The following is a 24,906-nucleotide window of genomic DNA, read 5'->3' as shown; positions in this document are numbered from 1 at the left end:
GATCCGCCTCTGCGACACTCGGGACGCGTAAATCGCGTGTGCGTACGTCATCACGTCACTTTTGTGCGACGGGCCTGCCTGTTCAGGGCTTGCGTCTTGGCGGCCCCGTGGAAGGTCCGCGTGATCTTCCGCAAGTGAGCCCCGCGAGTCCGGGGACGGGGCTGGCGGAATCCAAGAAATTTTCTTTGGACGCAGAGTGTTTCGCGGGGCAGGTGAGGCGGTAGGGAGGTGAAGGAGGCTCCCAGTGGGGGTAGTTCAAGCTCTGGTCGGGCCTTCCTTGGAATCTGGCGTGCTCCCTGGGGCTTCCCAGTCTTCACCGAACGGCTAAAATTCCATAACCAACCTCTCAGGATCCCCGCGATTTAGCTTCGACGTACATTGGCCTCTTCTGCGAGCACATCCTCTCCTCCTGTGCACCGTTATTAGCGCGCATCCCTCCAAGGCACTGGGCAAATTTCCACCTGTCTTTGCTTATGATGTTCTCTCGATTTCCAGTGCTGCCCTTATCCCCCGCGCTTGTGCCCATCTTAAAATGTCCGTCTGTTTTAGTATTAGATATCAAGACCGGGTTGAAATGCACGCTTTGAGTCTTTCTGGGAGCCGCCCGATTAGAATTAAAAATATGTTTCGAGGGACGCCTGGGTGGCTCAGTTGGTTAAGCAGCTGCCTTCGGCTCAGGTCATGATCCCAGCGTCCTGGGATCGAGTCCCACATCAGGCTCCTTGCTCGGCGGGGAGCCTGCTTCTCCCTCTGCCTCTGCCTGCCATTCTGTCTGCCTGTGCTCTCTCTCTCTCCCCCCTCTCTCTCTCTGATAAATAAATAAAATCTAAATATATATATATATATATATATGTTTCCAGGGCGCCTGGGTGGCTCAGTGGGTTAAGCCTCTCTCTGCCTTTGGCTCAGGTCATGATCTCAGGGTCCTGGGATCCCGCATCAGGCTCTCTGTTCAGCAGGGATCCTGATTTCTCCTCGCTCTTTGCCTGCCTCTCTGCCTACTTGTGATCTCTGCCAAACAAATAAAATCTTTTTTAAAAATCTGTTTGAGCTCTTAGTACTCTGCACGTTATTTGTAGCATATATTTGATATTCTGCTTTGTATTGTAGTATCTGTTATCCATCTACTCTCAGTTTCTCCGGCTCTCACCTCTTCCTAATCATCTTCTTCCTATTCATTTTCACATCATTTCTTGCCTCCACGCTTTTGTGTCATGTTCCCTCTCCCTCATCTCCAGTGCTGTCTCTCTCTTTAATCTGGCAAACCACTACTACTCCTTCTCACTTGTTTTTGTTTAAGATTTTATTTATTTGTGAGAGAGCAAGCGATGTCACAAGGAGGGGGAGCGGCAGGCTGCGGGAGAATGCTTCTCCCCGCTGGGCAAGGTGTTCCGTGGTGTCTTGATTCCAGGACCTTTGGGATCATGACCTGAGCCACACAGGCACCCCTACTCCTCACTTGTAAACTTTAGGAGCTTTAAAGTGTTTCTCTCAAGGCAGAATTATGTATTCCTTTGCCAATATTCTAGTAAGGGGTGGTTTTACAGTAAGGAATGGAGGCCCACACATTAGATTTGGCATGGTGACCATTTTCCTTGGGCAGCCAGTGAGCCTAGAATGGTTTTTACAAGTGAATATTTGCATTCTGATGATAGGAAGTACTAATCTTGAACCTAAAATAAGTGAAATGTTTTTTCCTTCATTCAAAAATCTCATTCTTTTCATTCATAACTACAAAATTGTTCTCATAATTATTTGGGGGGCTTTGTTAGTGAAAAATTGAGATTTTTTTTTTCTTGCTTGCTTGCTTGTAACTACATGATATTCTCCATTTTGCCTATTGGTCTGCAAAACCTAAGATATTTATCATCTGGCCCCTTAACAGAAAAAGTTTGTTGACTCTTGATGCGTAGCAGTGTTCCTATTATAGACACCACTTGTGCCTTTAATTTTATATTTTTCTGTAGAAATCAGCACAGTGCCTACTTTCTTTCCCCAAGTTTTCTTTACACACTTAAAAAAAATCTTCATGATCTGAAATGTTAAGTTTTGTGGGAAAAAGAGATTATTACAAAGTCAGTGTTACTATGCACAGAGACAGAAGTATGCAGAATGAAGTAGGATTAGGAGTTGAGAGAAGTGTGGAGGATGTGATCCTTGAGTTGAGCTTTAAAAGATAAAAAGGAAGTGGGTATGTAGAGATCATTCCTGGCAAAGTGGATAAATGAGCAAAGACAGTGAGAGAAGTTAAGAGAATAGTGTGTTAAAGGGAATAGCAAAGAGTGAAACTGGAAAGGTTGGTAAGGGCCAGATGAGAAGCCTTGTTAAGGAGCTTGGACCTTTCTTTTCAGGCAGTGTTGTGCTTTGTGTTGGATATACTGGGTAATTAGGTCTTGCTGATGTCTATTTAAAAGATGGATGGGGGGGTGCCTGGGTAGCTCAGCCAGTTAAGTGGCTGCCTTGGGCTCAGGTGGTGATCCCAGGATCCTGGGATCGAGTCCCGTATGAGGCTCCCTCCTCAGCGGAGAGCTCACTTCTCCCTCTCTCTCTGCCTGCCATTCTATTTGTGCTCTCTCTCTCTCTCTCTCTGTGTCAAATAAATGAATAAATTCTTAAAAAAAAAAAAGATGGATGAGGGAGTCAAGGGCCCTTATACTGCAGTATTTGGGTAGATGAGAAGATCTAAGGGCAGTGGAACTTGGTGGAGTGGACGTGATAAAGTTTAAGGAGGTAAAATAGCAGATCTTGTTAACTATTTGGATGTTAAAAGTGAAGAGGAAGGACAAGTCAAGGCCGAGTCTTCTGCTCATCACCAGCTAAAATGGAGAATATTGGCGTGAGGGGACTGTTTTACTCAACATTGTATTTCCAGAGCCTAGAAGAGTGTCCTGTGCATTGTAGGTACTTGAATGAACAGAAAACTTTCCTTCCTTTTAATTGTTGATTGTTACATTTCATCAAAAGAATCTTCAGAGTATGTCATACCTATTTATTTTGGTAATAACTTCAAGCTTTTTGGAATAGATGATGAGTTGGATCACTGATAAAATCAATCTCTTTCATGGTTGAATAGTCCTGGAGAGACATTTTGGCTTAATTCCATGTCAGTTAAAAGTTTAAATTTATTTTTATCCTGTACTGTCATTTAAGTTGGGAATTTAATTTCAGAATTGCTTTATTCTTATTTTTGTTACTGTTAAACTTTTAAAAGTTAATTTTTATTTTAAGCTTTTACATTTAAATTTCTGCATCAGAATATTAGCTTTTAATTTTAAGCTTTTAAATTTAATTTTAAGCTTCTCTGTTAGAATATTCGCCTTGTTTTCCTTCTTGGTATTTCTCAGGCTTTCAGGAAGTCAAGACCCTACACTATGTTCATATAGATTAAATGTCATCCTAAATTTAGTTTCAGGAAACTTGTATTTGCACTTTTATCTTAATGTTTTCTGTTGTTACTAATAAACAGTCTAAGCCAGTGGACTTCTGCTTTGGCTGCTGGGATGGCTGAGCCAGATTTATTTCCATGTGTTGTAAATTGGTTAGTCAGATGTGAGAACATTTGTGTACAGCCTCTGTGTATAGCTGAGTAGATGGTGCAGTCTGGTAGCCTTGTCTGTATTCTTCCTACTTCCTTTAGATTGTCACTTCTGTGTTAGAATTAGATGATTTAGTGGTCACTAATCTGTAAGCTGCCACACAGTCTTTTGAAAAGACACAGCGTGAGAATGGAACTCTACAGGTTGAAGAATAACATGTGTATGTAAAATATTTTCTTTTACAGACATAAAGCAGAGTCACTATAATTATTTGTAACATCAATTTAATAGTCTAATTATATGAAATTATGGCTGGTTATAAGCCTGCAGCTATTCAGACATATCCTGTACTCGGTGAAAAAATCACCCAAGACACACTGTACTGGAACAACTATAAGGTAAGTGTAGATGGTAATGAGTGGTTTGCATTTATGCTTATTTCCCCAGCATATGTTATACTTTGGATACTCTAGTAGAGAACTAATAACTAAAAAGAATCTATCAACAGTTTACAGTTTGGGTGGAAAATTTGATATCTGATATTTTTTCTTGGATGTTTCAAATTAAAAGTCCATGCTTCTGGGGCACCTGGGTGGCTCAGTTGTTAAGTGTCTGCCTTCGGTTCAGGTCGTGATCCTGGGGTCCTGGAATTGAGCCCCTCGTGGCGCTCCCTGCACTGTAGGAAGCTTCTCCCTCTGACACTCCTGTGTTCCCTCTCTCACTGTGTCTCTGTCAAATGAATAAAATCTTTAAAAAAAAAAAGTCCGTGGTGCTTAACGATTTTAATCATACAAGTATACAAGTGCCTACCAAAAAATAGATGATTAATGAATGCCAAATGAGATAGATTTTTAAATTTTTCAATTATGCAAGATTTTTTTTTTTTTGCCTTTCTAAAACTAAGAAAGCCATGATGCAGAATTAGTTCTTCTAGACTACAAAGGCTTAAAAGTGATTTTTCTTTTAAATGAGTAATTAAAAAACGGAAAAAGAGGGACGCCTGGGTGGCTCAGTCAGTTGGGCGTCTGCCCATATATTTGTTGTCATATATTTACTTATGTCATATATGTATTTACTTTAGTGGCAACTGGGGAAATTTGGGTGATGGTAATTGAACCTTTTTGCTTTCTTTATACTTCTATATTAAATACATCCTAGTAAATGTTATTAAGAACAAAGAGAAATGATCAGTAAGAAATTATGTAATGCTTTAAAGGTCTTACCGATTATAACTGTTAATCCTTTGTATTAATTTTTATTTTTATCAAGACCCCTGTTCAAATCAAGGAGTTTGGTGCAGTGTCAAAAGTAGATTTTTCTCCACAGCCTCCATATAATTATGCTGTCACAGCTTCCTCAAGGGTAAATATAATGTTAAATTTCTTTTTCCTTTGTGTAGTTATATTTACTACTGATCTTGAGCCATTTGGTTAAATACTATGTTTTTTATCTTTTTGTAGATTCACATTTATGGCCGGTACTCTCAAGAACCTATAAAAACCTTTTCTCGATTTAAAGACACGGCGTACTGTGCTACTTTTCGTCAGGATGGTAGACTGCTTGTGGCTGGCAGTGAAGATGGTGGAGTTCAGCTTTTTGATATAAGTGGGAGAGCTCCCCTCAGGCAGTTTGAAGGTCATACTAAGTAAGAGCCAGAGTTTAAAATTTTTTTATTTTTTTATGGAAGTATAAGTAACAAAACATTGTTAGTTTCAAGCATACGTCGATATTTGTGTCTATTGCAAAATGATTATAGTAAGTCTTGTTAGCATCTGTCACCATACAGTTATAGACAGTTGGTTATTTTGTTGTTTCTTTTGTCATCGTAAACTTTTTTTTTGGTTTGTTTGTTTGTTTGGGCTTTGACTAAAAGCATAGAGCAGTTCTGTAAAGATTATGTAGTAATGTATACTTTATTTCCTGGTTGTTCTAAGACATAATCAAAAGTCCTGTGGCCAGTTTGATGGGACTCGTGAATTCCCTAGAATTATATGTGACATTTTAAGAAATGTACGTTTATCTAGGGAAATTTCCTATCTAATCAGGGAGTTCTATGACCAGTCGAGGTTATAAACCACTGATCTCAAGGCACCCTCACAATTACAAATGAGAACTCTATAGGCTACACTACTTTTGAGGTTCTTATTTTGAAGTCAGGTTGGAAGGTTGATTTTTTTTTTTTTTCTTCTTGAAGTTAATATTTTGCTGCTTGATAAATGACCAGGGTAGTTTTATATTATAATTTTATATCAAGATTACCTAGTTCATTGCTGAAGCTTCTGCTTATTTAAAATCTCAGGTGTTTTTTTAATAGTGTATTATCAGAATGGTCTTTCCCCATCAGTGAAACATTTGAAGTCTAACAAATTCGCTTAACATGATCCTACTATTAATGGCAGGTCTTAGAATTTTGTAAGGAACTATCCATTTTGAAGTTTATTTAATTAAACGTACCTTTGCTCCAACATTTAGAACATTTACTTTTATTGAGCAGTTTTGTAGAATTGTTAACATATTATTAGAAAATGTAATTTTAAGGCTACTAATTGTCTTAACTTTATAAAGTAGGGGTATTTAGAATTTTAAATTGGCTTAGGGACAAATACCTGTTTTAAAGATTTTTTTTTTTTTTTTTTAATTTGACACAGAGAGAGAGAGCGATCACAAGCAGGCAGAGAGGCAGGCAGAGAGAGGAGGAAGCAGGCTCCCTGCTGAGCAGAGAGCCCGACGAGGGGCTCGATCCCAGGACCCTGGGATCATGACCTGAGCTGAAAGCAGAGGCTTTAACCCACTGAGCCACCCAGGCACCCCTGTTTTAAAGATTTTATCTCATAATTTCCTCCTATCATTACTCCCTGAAACTGAGCTGCTTTTTTTTTGGTTACTTGGGGAAAAGGAGTGTTTTATGTTAAAAGATGCCAGACACACAGTTTTTTTCTTGCTTTTTAATTCATTGATTCTTGATCTTTTAGAGCAGTTCATACAGTCGATTTTACAGCTGACAAGTATCATGTGGTCTCTGGGGCTGATGATTATACAGTTAAATTATGGGATATTCCAAACTCCAAAGAAATTCTGACATTCAAAGAACATTCTGATTATGTGAGGTGTGGATGTGCTAGCAAACTGAATCCAGATCTGTTTGTAACAGGTTGGTGAACTGTTTTTCACTTCTTAACTTGATAATTTAATTGTGATATAATTTGGTATTGCTTTGGGACTCTTGGGATAGAGTAGTTTTCAAAAAAAATTTATAAAGAAATGTTTGTTTATCCATTTGTTTTATTTTTTTTTTCTTCTTTTGGTGATTGTTCTTGCTGTCCTTCAAATGTTTTTGGAAGCATCAGGCTTCCCTGAAAACACGAGTGTCAGAACTATAATGGTTTTAGTATTCTGGTTTGCACAGAGCCTCTAGTGGCCAAGAAACAAAGATAATGCAGTGGAGTGTTTGTGGGTGTTTATGCAGAGGTTCCCAGGTGATTCAGTAGTGACAATAGCTTGGAAATCTGAATAGTTTAAGATCCTGTATAATATAGTGTACTATATTATAGTATAATGCTTTTTCAGAAAACAGTCAGTTGTACCAGAGAGTTTGGAGTTACTGTATCTTCATGAACATATAGATGTGTCTTTAAAATTTCATCCTTTTCTCCTTTTAAAATTTATATTTGAATACAAACACATATATACTGAGTTTGAGTAATGAAACTCACATAATACAAAAATTGAAATTTTAGGGTCATATGATCATACTGTGAAGATGTTTGATGCACGAACAAACAAGAGCGTGATCTCTGTTGAGCATGGGCAGCCAGTGGAAAGTGTCCTGCTTTTTCCCTCTGGAAGTCTTCTGGCATCAGCAGGTATTTTTAAAATTGCTTTATAGGTGTACCTGGATGGCCTAGTCATCAAGTGTCTGCCTTCAGCTCAGGTCATGATCCCAGGGTCCTGGGATTGAGCCCCGCATCCGGCTCCCTGCTCAGCAGGAAGTCTGCTTCTCTCTCTCCCACTCCCCCTGCTTCTTTTCTCTCTCTCTTTCTGTGTCTCTGTCAAGTAAATAAGTAAAACCTTTTTTAAAAAATTGCTTTACTGGTATCTTTGGTTTTGAATCAGTTACTACTTTATCAGTTATTTTTTGTAATTTAACACTCTGCCCTTGAATTGCATTACTAGGTTTTGTTCAGCCGAAAAGTAGAGCAGGCCAGCAGTTACTATTTACTGAGTACCTAATGTGAACCAGATACTGTGCTATTAAACACATATTACCGAGCCTAGGAAGTAGTTCGTTTTCTCCCTATTTTGCAACTGAGGAAATAAATAAAAGTTATTTATTTTGACTAATTTTTCCAAGATAGAGTGAGAGATCTGAATCCTAGAACTGGAGAGCCTGCATTGTGTATTTAACCAGAGATCTAGGTTGTATTCCTGGCATTCCTACCTAAGAGATCCATGACAGCTTTTGAAAACACAGTTCTTTCCGTTCTAGAATCAGGCTTGTCTTTTTTTATGTCTCTTGATTGGAATGACATTACCCAACAAATAGCAGTTCTGGAGGAGGATATAATGTGGAAACAAAGGGGGACTTGATACATTTTTTCATCGAGTTGGAACTGAGGTATTTTTTTTTGTTGTTATGTTGATCATAGAGCATTTTCACAATTAGAAGGGAAGACATAAATTGGTTTTTTTCACTCATCAAGTCAAAATTAATGCATTGACAGTAGAATACATAGGTAGTATATATAATTTATAGCACATATATGGCTATGTGTGTAGCCTTTTTTCCCTTAATTTTAAAATCCAAATGGAGGGGCGCCTGGGTGGCTCAGTCATTAAGCATCTGCCTTCGGCTCAGGTTATGATTCCAGGGTCCTAGAATCGAGCCCCACGTCGGGCTCCCTGCTCAGCAGGAAGCTTGCTTTCCCTCTCTCATACCCCCTGCTTATGTACCTGCTCTCGCTGTCTCTGTCAAATAAGTAAAATCTTAAAAAAAAATCCCAATATAAATTACTCTGTTTTATACTTTTTCCCCAGTACCTATTTAATTTCAAAATAAATTGATAACATTGCCAAATGTATCCATTTTTCTTGTTGTTATTTTGAGAAATGGAAATAAGTTCAAGTTGAATAGGGAGGTTGGACACCTGTATGCTAATCTCCACTGTGTCACTAGCTAATTGTATGACCTTGGGCAGTCCCTTCAGTCAACTCTTACAGACTTTGGAAATGAGAGTTGGGACAGGATCAGTTGTTTTATTTATTTTAAAAGATTTTATTTATTTATTTGACAGACAGAGATCACGGGTAGGCAGAGAGGCAGGCAGGGGGAGGGAAGCAGGCTCCCCACTGAGCAGAGAGCCCGATTCGGGACTCGATCCCAGGGCCCCGGGACCATGACCCGAGCTGAAGGCAGAGGCTTTAACCCACTGAGCCACCCAGGCGCCTCGGATCAGTTGTTTTAAACTATGCTCGCTCATGAGCTGCCCCATGTGGTGAGACAGGGACTATGAATTGGCTTACAGGCCCACTTTCCTTGTCAGGATAGATGAGACCTTTGCTCCTCCCTCTCCAACTCATTCTTCTATTTTACCTTTAGACATTTGCTTAATATTTCATTGAAATAAAACATGTGGGCTCCTGGGTGGCTCAGTTGGTTAAGGAACTGCCTTCGGCTCAGGTCACGATTCTGGACCCCTGGAATCAAGTCCCACATCAGGCTCCCTGCTCAGCGAGGAGTCTGCTTCTTCCTTTGACCTTCTCCCCTCATGTTCTGTCTGTCTCATGTTCTCTCTCTCTCAAATAAATAAATAAAATCTTAAAAAAAAAAAAAAGAAAAGAAAAGATGCCATATTAAAAGAATTCTTTTTATTTTTTTTTAATTTTTATTTATTTATTTATTTATTTATTTATTTTAAAGATTTTATTTATTTGACAGAGAGAGATTACATGTAGGCAGAGAGGCAGGCAGAGAGAGAGAGGAGGAAGCAGGCTCCCTGCTGAGCAGAGAGCCCGATGTGGGGCTCGATCCCAGGACCCTGAGATCATGACCTGAGCTGAAGGCAGTGGCTTAACCCACTGAGCCACCCAGGCGCCCCAAAAGAATTCTTTTTAAACTCTTGGATTAAATTGCCTTTAAGGACACTTCTAACTCTTAGAGTAAAAGTTATAGGGAAATTTTTCAGTTTTGTTTGGATTCACAAAATGTTTAGGAAATAGTTTATATCGTTCATTTCTGTAGTGACATAAAATTTCTTTTACACGGTGATTTTATACAATTTTATTAAACATTTTTGGTTATACTTTTTATTTTGCTAGGCAGTTCTGTGATCTTTATAAATATGCAATTATCTAATCACCAGAATAGTTCTTTGAGGTAGAAACTATTATTATTCTCAGTTACAAACTCAGTGACAGAGCCAGCATCGAAACCGGGCAGTTTTACTCTGGGACCCCTCACTTCACCTCCATGCAATGCAGCGTCTAGTGAAAAATGCTTTTCAAATCTTTAAAATACTGAATGTTGAGGCAGAATTTCAAACTAATTATTTCTTTTTGTAGGAGGCCGTTATGTTAAAATTTGGGACATGTTGAAAGGAGGACAGTTGCTAGTGTCTTTGAAAAATCATCATAAAACTGTGACATGTTTATATCTGAGCAGCTCTGGACAGAGGTTACTTTCTGGGTCACTGGACAGGTTAGCATTTTAATTTTCTTCCTTTACTATTACTAGTGTACATGTATTTACTGCTCGAGAAAGTGAGTTATTTCTAAAGTATTTGTGTTAAGTAAATATTTTGTTAAATGATTTCTGTGAAAAAAAAAAATCTTTTCAGTTGAAAATAATTTTGACCTTTTATTCACATATAGCAAACTTTTTTTCTCACCTGACGTAACTTAGTGTGTACTTATATACTTAAGGAATTTTATTGAACCATTTGAACATTAATCTTTTAAAATAGTCTATGTCATTCCTTGTTTTCTTTAAAAATCTTTATTCTACCATTTACATATTTAGAAATGCTTATAATGAATGTATGTATATATTCTAGCTTTTTTTGAAATTTAAAACTTCATGTGAAAATTTCTGTACATTTATGTGATTCAAATATTACTACTTTAAGTAGGTATTAGTATTCTGTTAATGTTCTAGAACAGTGCTGTCCAACAGAAATGGGATGTGAGCTACATATGTAATTATAAATGTTTTAGTAGCCACATTAAAAAAGCAAAAAGAACTAGGCCACATTAATAATATATTTATTTAGTTCAGTGTATCTAAAATATCATTTCAATACACAATGGATATAAAAATTATTACCAAGAAACGAGAGACAAGCATCCAATACATGTCATGTAATACAGTAATAATGTTTTATAGTGATTAAAGTAAAATATAGATGGTTTAACAGAAAAGTATTTTTATACTACCTCAGTTTTTAAATTAAAATTTAGATTAATTAGGGTGCCTGAGTGGCTCAGTGGGTTAAAGCCTTTGCCTTCGGCTCAGGTCATGATCCCAGGGTCCTGGGATTAAGCCCTGCATTGGGCTCTCTGCTCAGTGGGGAACCTGCTTCCCCTCCCACCCCCGCCTTCCTCTGTGCCTACTTGTGATCTCTGTCAAATAAATAAATAAAATCTTTAAAAAAAAAAATTTAGGTTAATTAAAATCAAGTAAAATTTAAAATGTGGTTCTTCATTTTCATTGGCCACATTTCAAGTGCTTAGTAGCATATGGCTAGAACTATGGCACAGTTCTAATATTTATTCATATTTGTTTTTGGTAATTTTATTTCCATATATCGTATTTTCATTGTTAGAGAAAGCCTTGGTTTTTCAGTATTTTTATTAAAAAGTATACATATTTTATGGGGCTCCAGTCCATTAAGCATCTGCCTTTGGCTCAGGTCATGATCCCAGGGTCCTGGGATTAAGTCCCGCATGGGGCTCCCTGCTCGCGGTGGGGGTTCTGGGGGGCGGGGCGCGGAGGGGTCTGCTTCTCCCTCTGCCTCTGCCTGCCACTTTGCCTGCTTGTGCTCTCTCTCGCTGACAAATAAATAAAATCCTTAAAAAAAAGTATACGCATTTTAAAAGCTAGAATATATTTTTAACATGAATGACTTTATCATGTAAATCTGTAGCAGACTCTCTGAAGTGCTGTTACTAGGCAGTTTGGGGCTCCGTTTTTAGATGTGTCTCTCAAAAATCAAGTGTGAGTTGGCTCTCTTCACAGTAGTTGTCATCTCAGAGTGGATTTTGTCTCCCAGAGGACATGTGGCAATATCTGGAGACATTTTTGGTTGTTGTCACAAGTTGGGAGTGGAGTGCTGCTGGCATGTAGTACGTAGCAGTCAGGGATGCTGCTAAATTGCCTACCGCGCACAGAAAAGCCTCTGCAACTAAGAAGTATCTGACCTGTAGTGTTAATCACTTGATGTTGAGAAACCCTGTGCTTTTGAATCCCAGTGTGCTTTGAAACTTTTCCTTTATACTCCCAAGTTTCATTGTCAGGTGACAGTGGTTCGTGGTCTGTGGTCTGGTGGCTAGTCAAGTCTTTATATAAACATAGCTACTGCTAATAGTTCATTTTTAAAAGAGATTCAGTGATGAATTAGTTTGTAATTAATATTATTAATCATTTTTCTTCATTGCAGTGTAAATTTTAATATTTATACATTGAATTTCTAAAAAAATTGGAAATTTACATTTTACACTCATTTCCTAGGTAATTTGTAACAGAGCTTTCTTTTCCTTAGGAAGGTGAAAGTATATAGCACGACTTCCTATAAAGTAGTCCACAGTTTTGATTATGCAGCTTCAATTTTGAGTCTTGCACTTGCAGTAAGTATTTCTAATTCTTTTTAAAGCTTTCGCTACCCTTGTCTGTTAAACTGAAATGAAATTTTAGGGTTTATCTTTGTGTTTGAATAAATCTTACTTTATTCTTGCCGTATTAGTTAGTGGAGTTAAGACAATTTCTATTATATGACTTGTGCCAGTAATTTAGTATGAATTGAGATTTAGGTCTTGCTCACTGTAGGCATTGTTAACACTAAGGGCAGGATCTGGGGATGTCCACTGTCAAGTTTCACGAGCCGTTGAAGAAGAGGATACAGAAATTTGAATTAGAAGAGGAAAAACTTACTACAAATTATTTTCTTGGCAACATTGTGGAAAGTTATGCTATCACACAGATCCTTTTCTAATAAGAGGATGCAGGAAAAAAATTAATTTAGAAGTTTCCCAAAGCATCATTAACTATATTATTATACAAAGTGCCAGTGATGCCAGGTATAACATGTTCCATCAGTATAATAGTATTCTGATGGAAAAAGTGATTTATCTAACTTTCTGCATGGATTGTTGTTAGGCAGAGTATCTGATTGAAACTCTTGGTGAAGGTGTGGATTAGCAGAAAACATGTTATAAATGGTGTTTTGAGGAAAAACTAGGGCAAGTGATGGGTTAGGAATAGACTAACTTATTTTTCTAATTGCTCCTCAGCATGAAGATGAGACAATAGTTGTAGGAATGACCAATGGAATACTGAGTGTAAAACATCGGAAATCTGAAGCAAAGAAGGATTCTCTTCCTAGGAGAAGAAGGCCTGCATATCGAACTTTTATTAAAGGAAAAAATTACATGAAACAAAGGGTATTTGCATATTTCTCTTTTTTTTTTTTTAAGAAAATGTGGTTTGGGGGGCACCTGGGTGGCTCAGTCGTTAGGCCTCTGTCTTCGGCCCGGGTCATGATCCCAGGGTCCTGAGATCGAGCCCCGCATCGGGCTTTCTGCTCGGCAGGGAGCCTGCTTCCCTTTCTCTCTCTCTCTGCCTACTTGTGATCTTTCTTTCTCTCTGTCAAATAAATAAATAAAATCTTTTAAAAAAAAAAGAAAAAAAGAAAATATGGTTTGTTAGAGTAGCCAGCTCCAACCCTGCAGGTTACTGGAAAGTGTAGTTCACATGGGATTTAACTTTATTTTGCTTTTCTGTACCTTAATTCTCCCTGCAGATTGCTAGATTGGGGAACATTATTAATAAGTAATGGGGAATAAGGACTACTTTAATATCCTGATTCATAACAATGTTACAGTATTTTACCATATTCAGAATAGTGTCTTTGATACACTATCTGATCTGATCTCCTAAACAGCCCTGAACAGTAGTAGAGCCAGTTATGTCCCTGTATGGCATCTGAGAAGACGGAGATGCAAATAAGCTCTGGTCGATGCAGCATTTCATTACTGGTAGCCAGAGTTGTTGGGACTAGATCTCAGTTTCTCCCGTCTTTGTTTCCTTTCTTCTAAGTCATACTGCTTGCCATGTGAAGAGAATTGAAATGAGTAATGTTTGCCCAGCATGAGGTACTGTGTGTCTCTTCTAAGTTAAATCATAGGAGAGTAAGAACACATTGATGTAGCAGATCATTTCATTTTCAGTTAGTCTGCATTCTAGACATATGCCCATTATTTATTATACGTTCAGGGTCACCAAGGTATAAAAGAAATCCACAATGAAAAAATTCATTTTGAATGAAACTCTATACAGATAGTGACTTTTCTTTATAAATTTACTTTGTCATACAGGATGACATTTTGATCAACAGGCCTTCAAAGAAACACCTAGAATTATATGACCGGGATCTGAAAAATTTCCGGGTCTCTAAGGCACTTGACAGAGTCCTTGAGGTGAGTGAGGAGCATGTATACATACATACAGTATGTTGTCTGTGAGTGAGTGAGTGAGTGAGTGTGTTTTAATTTAGACTAATTTTTAGAGCAGTTTTAGCTTTACAAAAATTGAGGGTAAGGTACAGAGATTTCCGATAAACTCTCTGCCCCCCACACATGCATAGCCTCCCCTATTACCAATACCCCACCACAGTGGTACATTGTTAGAATTGATGAACCTACAAGGGGCATATTTTTACAAGAATCATTTTATTACTTACCATGTGCCTTACTGTGACTCAAAACTATAAAGATACAAATCTATTTAAATTTGGTAATTGTCAGTGCCACGACTATTATTTTTTCCTGTGCTGTCTTACCTGTTCATATTGACTCTGAAAATTTTTCTAGCCCAGTTGTACAATAAAGACACCCGAGATTACAGTTTCCATCATAAAGGAGCTAAATCGAAGAGGAGTCCTTGCAAATGCCCTTGCAGGTCGGGATGAAAAGGAAATCAGTCGTGTTCTTAATTTTTTGATACGGTATGTTTTATGTCTATGAAACACATATATCTTGCATCTGAACTTCTTTAGCTCAAATGAGAGGCATTTACTTTTAGATTGACCTTTATAGAGAACTGATGGAAAATTCAGTAAATCTGTTTTAAGGATTTTTTTTCAAGTTGGCAATTTCAGTAAACAAATTTTGTTTCATAGGAATCTATCTCAGCCAAGATTTGCCCCTGTTTTGATCAATGCTGCTGAAATAATTATTGGTAAGTAGTTGTTAAAATGTGAAAAATCTGGGGTACCTCGGTTGCTTAGTTGATTAAGCCTCTGTAAGCTCAGGTCATGATCATGGGGTCCTGGGATCAAGCCCTGCATAAGCCTCTGCTCAGCGGGAAGTCTGGTTTTCCCTCTCTCTCTCTGCCATTCCTCCCCCTGCGGCCCCCCCCCCCCCCCCCCCCCCGTGCTCTCTTGCTTGCTTGTTCTCTCTCTCAAATAAATAAATGAAACCTTTGGGGGGAAAAAAAACTGGGATGCCTGGTGACTAAGTTGGTTAAGTGACTGCCCTTTGGCTTGGGTCATGATCCCAGAGTCCCATAATTGAGACCCACATCAGGCTCTCTGCATTGTGGGAGCCTGGTTGTCCCTCTCCCTACTGCTCCCCTGCTTGTACTCTCTCTCTATCAAATAAATAAATAAAATCCTTTACAAAAAACCTTGAAAAATCCAAGTGTGATACAATAGAGAAGTCAAATAATGAAATCAAATAGATCACAGTACTTTGTTTTTATCAGTTCTCCAGTAGCAGTTATAAAGAAAACAAACAACCACATAAATCATACCATTTTAAGGGAAGTAAAACGTGTACAGTAGCTCAACTCTGAATTGCTGAGATTAGAGTTACTGTAATTAAACAACTTTTGCTTAGGCATCTACAATGACCATGCCTTTTTTTTTTAAACAGACCGTGACTATTTTTTAAGGGGAAAATTAAAGTAGAACTCCACACTGTACTTTCTGTAATTATTTCTTTTTGAAATACATTTATCCAGATGGATTGTTTCTTTTTTGTAAATCACAAATTGTAAAATAAGTACAAATTTTTCAATGTATTTATAGTGAATATTTTTATACTTTGTAACTACTGCTATTCCTTTATTGTTTACAAAGATATTTCTAGTTAATGTGTTTTCCCTCTCTTTCTAGATATCTATCTTCCTGTGATTGGTCAGTCACCTGTAGTTGATAAAAAGTTTTTGTTACTTCAAGGACTTGTAGAAAAAGAGATTGATTACCAAAGAGAACTACTAGAAACCTTGGGGATGATGGATATGCTTTTTGCTACTATGACAAGGAAAGAAAGCACTTCAGTTCTACAGCATACATCTGATGGATTTCTAGAAAACAAGAAGATGGAATCATAGTGTCTGCTGAATGAGACCTATAAGAACAACTAACTTGAAATAGATTTGATTCTATTAACTATTGGAAAGAGAATCTCTTTCTGATACATTAAAAAACAAAAAACTATTCACAGAAGCAGTTTTATGGAAGAGACGAATATCTAGAATTGGAGAATAAGGACTTGTTTTAAGACATGGTTTTCCATGTAATACTTTGAATTATTTCATGGTATCTTCGACTAGAAGATCTAAGTTGTCTTGCTCATAGTATATTGTCCACCTTGGACAAAGTGATATTAATTTTAATACAGCAAAGTTCTGTATCAACATTTAGGTAGCCATTCAGAACTCTGGAATGGGTTTCAACTGGGAATGCTGCCAAAGGGACAGGGCTTTATTTTTTTATTTTTTTCTCCTTTTAAAACAAAAGAAATGGCAAAAGCAAATAAATTTTCTCTTCACTCTGATCACTGTGGGATTTCCATACCCTTGCTGATCTTGCCTCCCTCTCCTTGACGTTATCATTTATCTGAGGTCAGGTGTTCTGCCCCGCTTGTAATGGGAGTGCATCGGCCCCAAATGTGACATATCAGTGGCCAGCTTTGAACAGTTTAACTCTGAACTAGTTAGATATGTATTGAGAGTGTGCTGAGACAGATTTGATACCTGAAAATTGTACTCTCCCTTCCATTTTTTTTCTTCATTCCTTTAATCTTGACGGTCCTCATCAGAACAAGGTCTACATACAGGTAGACCTTATTGGACCATGTTTCTTTTCCTTTTCGAGATGCAGCTTTTCTACCCAGTTTTCAACTTGCTTCAGGTCAGAGGAGTGATAAAATTTGCCATTTTTCTCATAATTAATAGCCTTTCAACCTAGTATACATATGGTTGGAGCTTATCTTATAGCTCCCCACCCTTCTGTAAACCATTTTCTGTAATCTTTATTTAGGTTTTGTTTCTCTAATCTCCATAATCTTGTGTTTTATTTATTTTTTTTTAAGATTTATTTATTTATTTATCAGAGAGAGAGGGAGAGAGAGTGAGCACAGGCAGACAGAATGGCAGGCAGAGGCAGAGGGAGAAGCAGGCTCCCTGCTGAGCAAGGAGCCCGATGTGGGACTCCATTCCAGGAGGCTGGGATCATGACCTGCGCCGAAGGCAGCCACTTAACCAACTGAGCCACCCAGGCGTCCCAATAATCTTGTGTTTTAGAACTGGAAGCTAGAGTAGCTTGTTTTGAAAAATAGTTGTTTTTTTTAAAGGACAATATAAATCATATTTTTATGAAGATATTCTTATTTTCTTCTTATCTTTCTGAGATGTATGAATTCCTGATGGATAGTCACTGGCTACTGACTAATAGGTCACTGATTTCACATTTGCTACCTTCCCAACTTCTCCCAATTCCTATTCCACCTCAAGTAGTTAATTATCTAAGGAAACATTGCTTGTGGTAGAAGAACCCTTAGTGAAAGGGAGATTCTGTAATGAGAGTCTCCTCTTAAATTTCAGTTCTATGAATTTAGATTTCTTTTTAAGGCAGACAGAAGTATTTCTGTGGTCTGGAAGGGGCATGTGCTCAAAAATAGGGTCCAGTTTCCCTTTCCTATATTGATTTATGAAAACCTATAGCACAGTGGCTTATAAGAATCCAGGAGTTTGCTTCCCTGAGTAGTTATGAGATTAGAGACAGTAAGAAACTTGGTCTTCATGTTGAAAATGTTAATTTATTTAAATAAATTCTGTATTTAAAAGCTTTTGAAAATATTTAACTTTGTAAGTATGCTGGTAATTTGTATACTAGTAAAAATTAGAAGTTGAAATTCTGTCTAAAACTGGCTGCCAGGGCACCTGGGTGGCTCAGTGGGTTAAAGCCTCTGCCTGCAGCTTGGGTCATGATCTCAGGGTCCTGGGATCGAGTCCCGCATCGGGCTCTCTGCTCTGCAGAGCAGAGAGCCTGCTTCCACCTCCTCTCTCTCTCTCTCTGCCTGCCTCTCTGCCTACTTGTGATCTCTGTCTGTCAAATAAATAAATAAAATCTTTAAAAAATAAAATAAAACCGGCTGCCAACAAGTGTGCAACATGTGACAAGGGTTTTCCCATACATTATTTTAATCGATTCTCATCACAGCTCTCCATTGTTGGTGTTCTCATTTAATGCTGAATTAACTACAGTGATAAGCCCATATTTGAATTCCTCAAGCTTGAGTTGTTCCTCATCCTGGCACTGGGAGTGGCCTGCCCTCTGGGGCCAAACCTAGTACTTCTCTTTTAACAGGACTTCATTGAAGCGAGGCTCGGTAGCTCAAGGGTTAGAGCACTGGTCTTGTAACAGGACTTCATTGAGTGCTATAGTTCTTGGATGAAATCTAGAATGAAGACGAATTTTCAAAAAGGTTATGCAACTCTCAATTCTTCATGGTAATTTCAAGAATAGTTTTTATATTCATTGGGACAAACTGGTATTTGTTATTTAAAGTATGTGAACACAATTGGGATATTAGGCATATGATGGTATGTAGCATTGGTTTTTGGATTCTAATTTAAAATGGCTAAGAGATTTTAAGACTTCTGAATTTTAGTTGAAAGTATTTTTTAAATGTTACTAAGCCTGTAAAAATATTGACCTGTTCCAGAGAATTTAGGAACTCAATGTACATTTAATTTATTACATGTATAAGAGTTAAGTACTTGGGGGGCGCCTGGGTGGCTCAGTGGGTTAAAGCCTCTGCCTTCGGCTCGGATCATGATCCCAGGGTTCTGGGATCGAGCCCCTCATCGGGCTCTCTGCTCGTCGGGGGGCCTGCTTCCTCCTCTCTCTCTGTCTGCCTCTCTGCCTGCTTGTGATCTGTCTGTCAAATAAATAAATAAATAAAATCTTAAAAAAAAAAAAGTTTAGTACTTGGGAAGGTTTTGCTTGTTGGATCAAGCATTTGAAGTGCTATTTAGAAGAAAAATATTTTAAGCATATAAATGCTATTAAGTTGTTTAAAGGAATTTGGGCTATAAGTGGGTTTGTTTAAAGAAATTTAAAATTTAGTATATTCAACTGAAATTTACTCTATCAAACATGAATTAAAGGCCCCCTTGAAAGTGATTATAAAATGTACTAGTTTCATGGTTGGAATATCTATAAGTTAAACCTAAAGCCTTCAGGAAAGTTTTCAAAAGCTAAACATAACAAGTAACTATAAATTGTCTTTCCTATGAACAAAATGTTCACCTCAGACACAAAGACGCTTATTGGTGACTAGGTTCCATGCCTCGTTCCCCTGACCGCAGTGAACTAGACTAGGGGCCGTATATCTGGCTCAAGCCCTGTCTAAGCTGGGAGATGTAACTGGGAATTGGATTATCAGCAGAGAAAGCTGCAGGGAGAAAGGAGAAGGAAACCTAAGTCAAGAGAAAATAAGGCAAGGCCATCCTTCCTCAGCAGGTGAGGCTAGAGAAGAGAAAAACCATCATAGTTTGCAGCAGCTCTGGTTCCCTTCTGGTTATACCTTAGGAGTTCCCTCTGGGCTCCACGAGACTCTTTGGAGTCCTCTAATAAATTCTTTTTGCTTATGGGGCGCCTGGGTGGCTCAGTGGGTTAAGCCTCTGCCTTTGGCTCAGGTCATCGTTTCAGGGCCCTGGGATCCAGCCCCACGTTGGGCTCTACTCAGCAGGGAGCCTGCTTCCTCTACTCTCTGCCTGCCTCTCTGCCTACTTGTGATTTCTCTCTCCCTCTCTCTCTCTCTCTCTCTCTCTCTCTGTGTCAAGTAAATAAATAAAATCTTAAAAAAAAAAAAGGAAAAGAAAAATTCTTTTTGCTTAGGTAAGTGGGAATGGTTTCCTTTATTCACAGCCAAATAGCTCCAAAGACACATTCAGTAATCCTGATAATTAACTGAGACACATACGAGAGGTTAGGGAATTGATATTGCAATGAATAGTATAGACAAGATCCCTGTTCTCTTGGAACTAATATTCTTGGGAGAGGTAGAGTTCAGGTAACAAAAGATACTGCAGGTCAGATGGTGATAAATGACAGAAAAATCAGGCAGAGGAGGGAGATGGGAAACTTTATTGGGGGTGGGTAGGTGGCTGGCAGTTTTAAGGAGAAGTGAGGGAGCACCTCTCTGGGGCTACAATTGGGCAAAGACCGGAAGGAAAGGAAGAGAGATGCTTATTGATATTTAGAAGATGGGGTGGAAAGACCCTGAGGCAGAAGTGTGTCTGGTGAGTTGAGAATAGCAAGGTGGCTGGTTTAACTGACATGAAGCAAGGGAAAGAGGAGTGTAAGAAAGAAGGAATGGGATGAAAATGAGATGGTGTGTTTAGGCAGCTATTTGAGGGAACTTTATCATAAAGGGAAGCAAAAATAAAACTGGGCAATGGCTGATGGGATATGGGGTCAAACAGTATTCTAAAAAAATAACTTTAATGAGGTATAATTGGTATGCTATAAGTTGCACATTTTAGAAGTTCAGTTTTATGTTTTGACATGTACACTCATGAGACCATCACTGCAAGCAAGAGGATGAGTATATGTACTACGTAAAAATTTCCTCTGGCCCTTCTGTAAACCCTCCCTTGCTAGGCCTCACCCACTTAGGCAACCATTGACCTACCCTCTGTGCCACTATAGATTTACAGATTGGTTTGCATTTTCTATGATTTTATACAAATGGAATCATACAGAATTTAGGATTGGGGGGACGCCTGGGTGGCTCAGTTGGTTAAGCAGCTGCCTTCGGCTCAGGTCATGATCCCAGCGTCCTGGGATCGAGTCCCACATCGGGCTCCTTGCTCCGCAGGGAGCCTGCTTCTCCCTCTGACTCTGCCTTCCACTCTGTCTGCCTGTGCTCGCGCTCGCTCTCGCTCTCGCTCTCTGACAAATAAATAAATAAAAATCTTTAAAAAAAAAAAAAAGAATTTAGGATTGGGGAGCTGGTTTTCACTTAGCATAAAAGTTTTGAGATCACGATTCATTTGAGATCTAAACTGGAAAAAATTACAGAACAGATGCTGATGGGGATAATCCTGCAGACTGTAAAAGCAGTTACCTAAGAGAGAGGGAGGCCACTTGCGGGGTAATGTTTTGGGAGGAGATTTGGGGTCCACTGCCCAAATGGAAGGGTTGACGTAGAAAGGAGAATGAATAATTTGGGCATGGTTGAAGAGGGAAGGCAAAATATATGGGCACAGATACAGTAAGGTGTATAGGTGTGTTGGTTAGGGATTGTGGAAGTTCTTTACTGGTTACTTTTATTGGAAACACGGTAAAACTAAACCAGGTTGGAGGAGGAGGTTAGAGGTGTTGGAAATGAGAGAACAGAAGACATGATACACTCCTAGAAAGATCAAGAGCTCAGACCTTGGAGCCATCTGCCTGGGTTTGAATCTTAACCACTCACTAGCTATGTGTCTTTGGACAAGTTATTTTACCATTTTGCATTTACTTCATCTGTTCATCAGAAAAAAATCACGTCGTGTGGTTGTGAGAATTAAGTAAAAGTACATAGAATATTTCTGCTAGTTATTACTATTTGGGGGAGAATGGATGAACTAGAGAATGAAGTAGAACTACTAGCAGCACTAAGGGCCCACCTGAAATTAATGTCATGGATTTGAAGCGAGGCCTATCAGCATGATTGCATGTTTTTTTTTTTCTATTCATATTTGGCTAAGGGTGTAGATGTGGGATACCTTGAGACACAGACAAACAGCATTGGAGTTTTCACTGGTGAATGCAAAATAATCGAGAAAGGGACAAGGTAGTTGTTGAGATTTATGTCATATGGCTATAATGGACTAGGAATCCAAGCTGGGTGAGTAAGGAAATAAGATAATGAGGGAGTAAGGACAGTGAAAACACTTGGACTGTTGGTTTGTGTGAGGAGTTTGTGTGCTAGGGGTAGTGAGACACATGGAAGGTGCTGGTGAGAGAGCCCAGAATTATGACAGGAGGCATGATGGAGAGCGTGACAGCAAGCCAGGAGCTAGAAGGGTCAAGAAATGATGGGGAGTGGCCAGTGATCAGTGGTGACCAACAGGTGGGGTATTAGGTATGCAGTTGGAGGGCATGAAAATCAAAGCTGAAGCTCTCCTGGTGAGTGCGGAAGGAGAGTGATCCATAATCAGCACTGAGGATCACCCACCGTACCTGTTAGGGCGGCTGCATTAAGGGTGTGGGAACATCGGTAGCACCTGGGCAGACTGGAGAGGAAGCTTGCTAAACATTCAAGAAGCTGGCGTTCCCCTCACTCCTCCTTCCAAATCACGTGTGAAGATTTCTGATTGGTGGAACTCAAATTCACATCCAGAGCGCTATCTGCAATGGAATCTGGGAAATACGGGTTTTAACCTTGCAGCTCTGTTGTTCTGAAGGCAACCCAGAAGGATGGAGCAGAAGGTAAGGAAAGCAATCCATGCAGTATTCTTCCCCAAGTATTGTACACTTGTTTATACACACATGTGCGCGTGCCCTCACTTCTAAACAAATAGGAGCACATTATACTTACTCTTTCGTGTTTATTAGAGATTGCCGCATTTTAGTGCATAGAGCTCGGCTGCATTCCTTTTTATGCGGGGCTCCTGTATCACTGTGCAGAGAGAGGTGCCAATCAGTTTAATCAATGGGTACAAGAGAAAATGGCTACATTATTTTTCTGATATCTACAGCTCAGAATATTTCTGGAAGTTGTCTTTATTTCCCATTGAGAATTTTAATCAGGTGGAATTGAAACTGTGCATTAGGACAACTTAATAGGCTAGGTTGTCCTAATTCAGTTTCTCAACTTAATAGGTTAAGTTGTCCTAATGCAGTTTCAATTTCGCCGATAGCTCTCCATTAGTCCACAAGGTGGCAGTATTATTTCAACTACAAGAGAAACCCACTTTTCCATAGCACTTTCTCTGACTCAAGCTGGTTTTCCTAGGTAGAAAGTTGAGTTCTCTCACAAAACAACCAAGATCCTTGGCTAGCACTATGTTGACAAAGTGAGTTCAAAAACCATCTATAATTATTATTAGATGCTAACCAGAAATATGGAAATAAAATCTAACCAAGTCCTTTGAATTAAAGATTAGTCTTTTCAACAATGTAGAATAATGAAAAGAACATAAACTGTATGATTCTGGGCAAGTCCCAGCTACTCCGGGACTCAGCTTCCATATATATATATATATATTTTTAAGATTTTATTTATTTATTTGACAGAGAAAGATCACAAGTAGACAGGCAGGCAGAGAAAGAGAGAGAAGCAGGCTCCCTGCTGAGCAGAGAGTCCGATGCGGGACTCCATCCCAGGACCCTGAGATCAGGACCTGAGCTGAAGGCAGCAGCTTAACCCACTGAGCCACCCAGGCGCCCCTCAGCTTCCATATCTGCCAAGAGGGACTAGCATCCCTTCGCAGGACTGTTCAAGAATAAATGTGATGATATATGAAAAGTGTCTTACCCGTTTTACTGTTTTTCACATGTTTGTGATCATGTGAAATCTATAAGTCCTGCTCTGGTTGGGAGCTTTTTCTTAGGTCCCCTGATTATTAACATCATTTGGACTACTCAGATAAGGGTTGAGTTAATCCCATAAACTATAAAATGAGGGTATAAGGCACCTGGGTGACTCAGTCGGTTTAGCATCTGCCTTCAGTTCAGGTCACGTCAGGGTTTTGGGATCGAGTCCTGGGTCAGGCTCCCAGGCCTCTCCCCTTGCTTGTGCAAGTTCTCTCTCTTTCTGTCAAATAAATAGAAGAATCTTTAAAAAAAAAAATTTTAAGGGACGCCTGAGTGGCTCAGTGGGTTGAGCCTCTGCCTTTGACTCAGGTCATGATCTCGGGGTCCTGGGATCGAGCCCCACATCAGGATCTCTGCTTGGTGGGGAGCCTGCTTCCCCCTCTCTCTCTGCCTGCCTCTCTGCCTACTTGTGATCTCTGTTGAATAAGTAAAGAAAAATCCTTATAAAAAAATTTAAAAAGGGCACCTGGGTGGCTCAGTTGGTTAAGCAACCGCCTTTGGCTCAGGTCATGGTCCCGGAGTCCCGGAATCGAGTCCCGCATCGGGCTCCCAGCTCCATGGGGAGTCTGCTTCTCCCTCTGACCTTCTCGCCTCTCATGCTCTTTCTCACTGTCTCTCAAATTAAAAAAAAAAAAAATTTAAAAAGATAAAAGAAGGCGTATAGTTACTTGAGGACTTGAGACAGACTGCTTACAAGTATTTTGAAAGTAAATGGTATGATTTGCAATGTATACAAATTAGACATTAACCACTCTATTCACAAAAGTTAGATGTTGTTAGTTCCCATTGGATCACTAGTGTTACAGCAGAAATTCTAAATGGAGTTGTTTATGTCTTTAAACATACTTAAAGGGGCACCTGGGTGGCTCAGGGGGTTAAAGCCTCTGCCTTCAGCTCAGGTCATGGTCCCAGGGTCCTGGGATGGAGCCCCACATTGGGCTCTCTGCTTGGCAGGGAGCCTGCTTCCCTCTCTCTCTCTGCCTGCCTCTGCCTACTTGTAATCTCTGTCTGTCAAATAAATAAGTAAACTATTTTTAAAAATTTTTAAAAAATAAACATAAGTGCAAGCTTTCCTATATTCAAATTAACTATATAAACTGGGACTGTGTGATGACTTTATTGACCAAAAGGCTAGAAATACAAACTGTGTTAATTTAATGAGGGTTGGCAATTTTCTGTAATTATAAATGCAATGGACTCATATACAAGATACATTCTTTCAAGTTTTTTAAAAATTGAGATATACTTGACATATAACATTATATTAGTTTCAGGTATACTAAGAG

General features: G+C 39.0%; 1 protein-coding gene across 3 annotated transcripts; it reads left to right on the top strand.

Annotated features, from left to right (window-relative positions):
• Positions 1-47: 47 nt before the first annotated feature.
• On the top strand, positions 48-16,233 carry UTP15 (UTP15 small subunit processome component). 3 transcript variants are annotated; one of them, XM_032335981.1, is made up of 13 exons: positions 48-212; positions 3,782-3,934; positions 4,806-4,898; positions 4,997-5,181; positions 6,509-6,687; positions 7,274-7,399; positions 10,095-10,230; positions 12,290-12,374; positions 13,038-13,187; positions 14,121-14,222; positions 14,616-14,749; positions 14,924-14,982; positions 15,920-16,233. In XM_032335981.1, the coding sequence occupies exons 2-13, from the start codon at positions 3,845-3,847 to the stop codon at positions 16,135-16,137; spliced, it is 1,557 nt and encodes a 518-aa protein (XP_032191872.1). In that variant the 5' UTR covers positions 48-212; positions 3,782-3,844; the 3' UTR covers positions 16,138-16,233. The 3 variants fall into 3 exon arrangements, with proteins under 3 accessions (XP_032191872.1, XP_032191874.1, XP_032191873.1); XM_032335983.1 differs by lacking the exon at positions 48-212 and adding an exon at positions 2,609-2,901; XM_032335982.1 differs by lacking the exon at positions 48-212 and adding an exon at positions 2,771-2,897.
• Positions 16,234-24,906: the final 8,673 nt, after the last annotated feature.

Source organism: Mustela erminea, chromosome 3, assembly GCF_009829155.1.
Source record: "Mustela erminea isolate mMusErm1 chromosome 3, mMusErm1.Pri, whole genome shotgun sequence".
In the NCBI taxonomy this organism is placed as follows: Eukaryota; Metazoa; Chordata; class Mammalia; order Carnivora; family Mustelidae; genus Mustela; species Mustela erminea.
This window is presented reverse-complemented; position numbering and strand designations above follow the sequence as displayed.

Coding starts and splice junctions, on each gene's coding strand:
- UTP15 (XM_032335981.1), top strand. CDS start 3,845: ATGGCTGGTTATAAGCCTGCAGCTATTCAGACATATCCTGTACTCGGT. Junction 7,400..10,094: donor AAGTCTTCTGGCATCAGCAG/GTATTTTTAAAA, acceptor TTCTTTTTGTAG/GAGGCCGTTATGTTAAAATT. Junction 10,231..12,289: donor CTTTCTGGGTCACTGGACAG/GTTAGCATTTTA, acceptor TCTTTTCCTTAG/GAAGGTGAAAGTATATAGCA.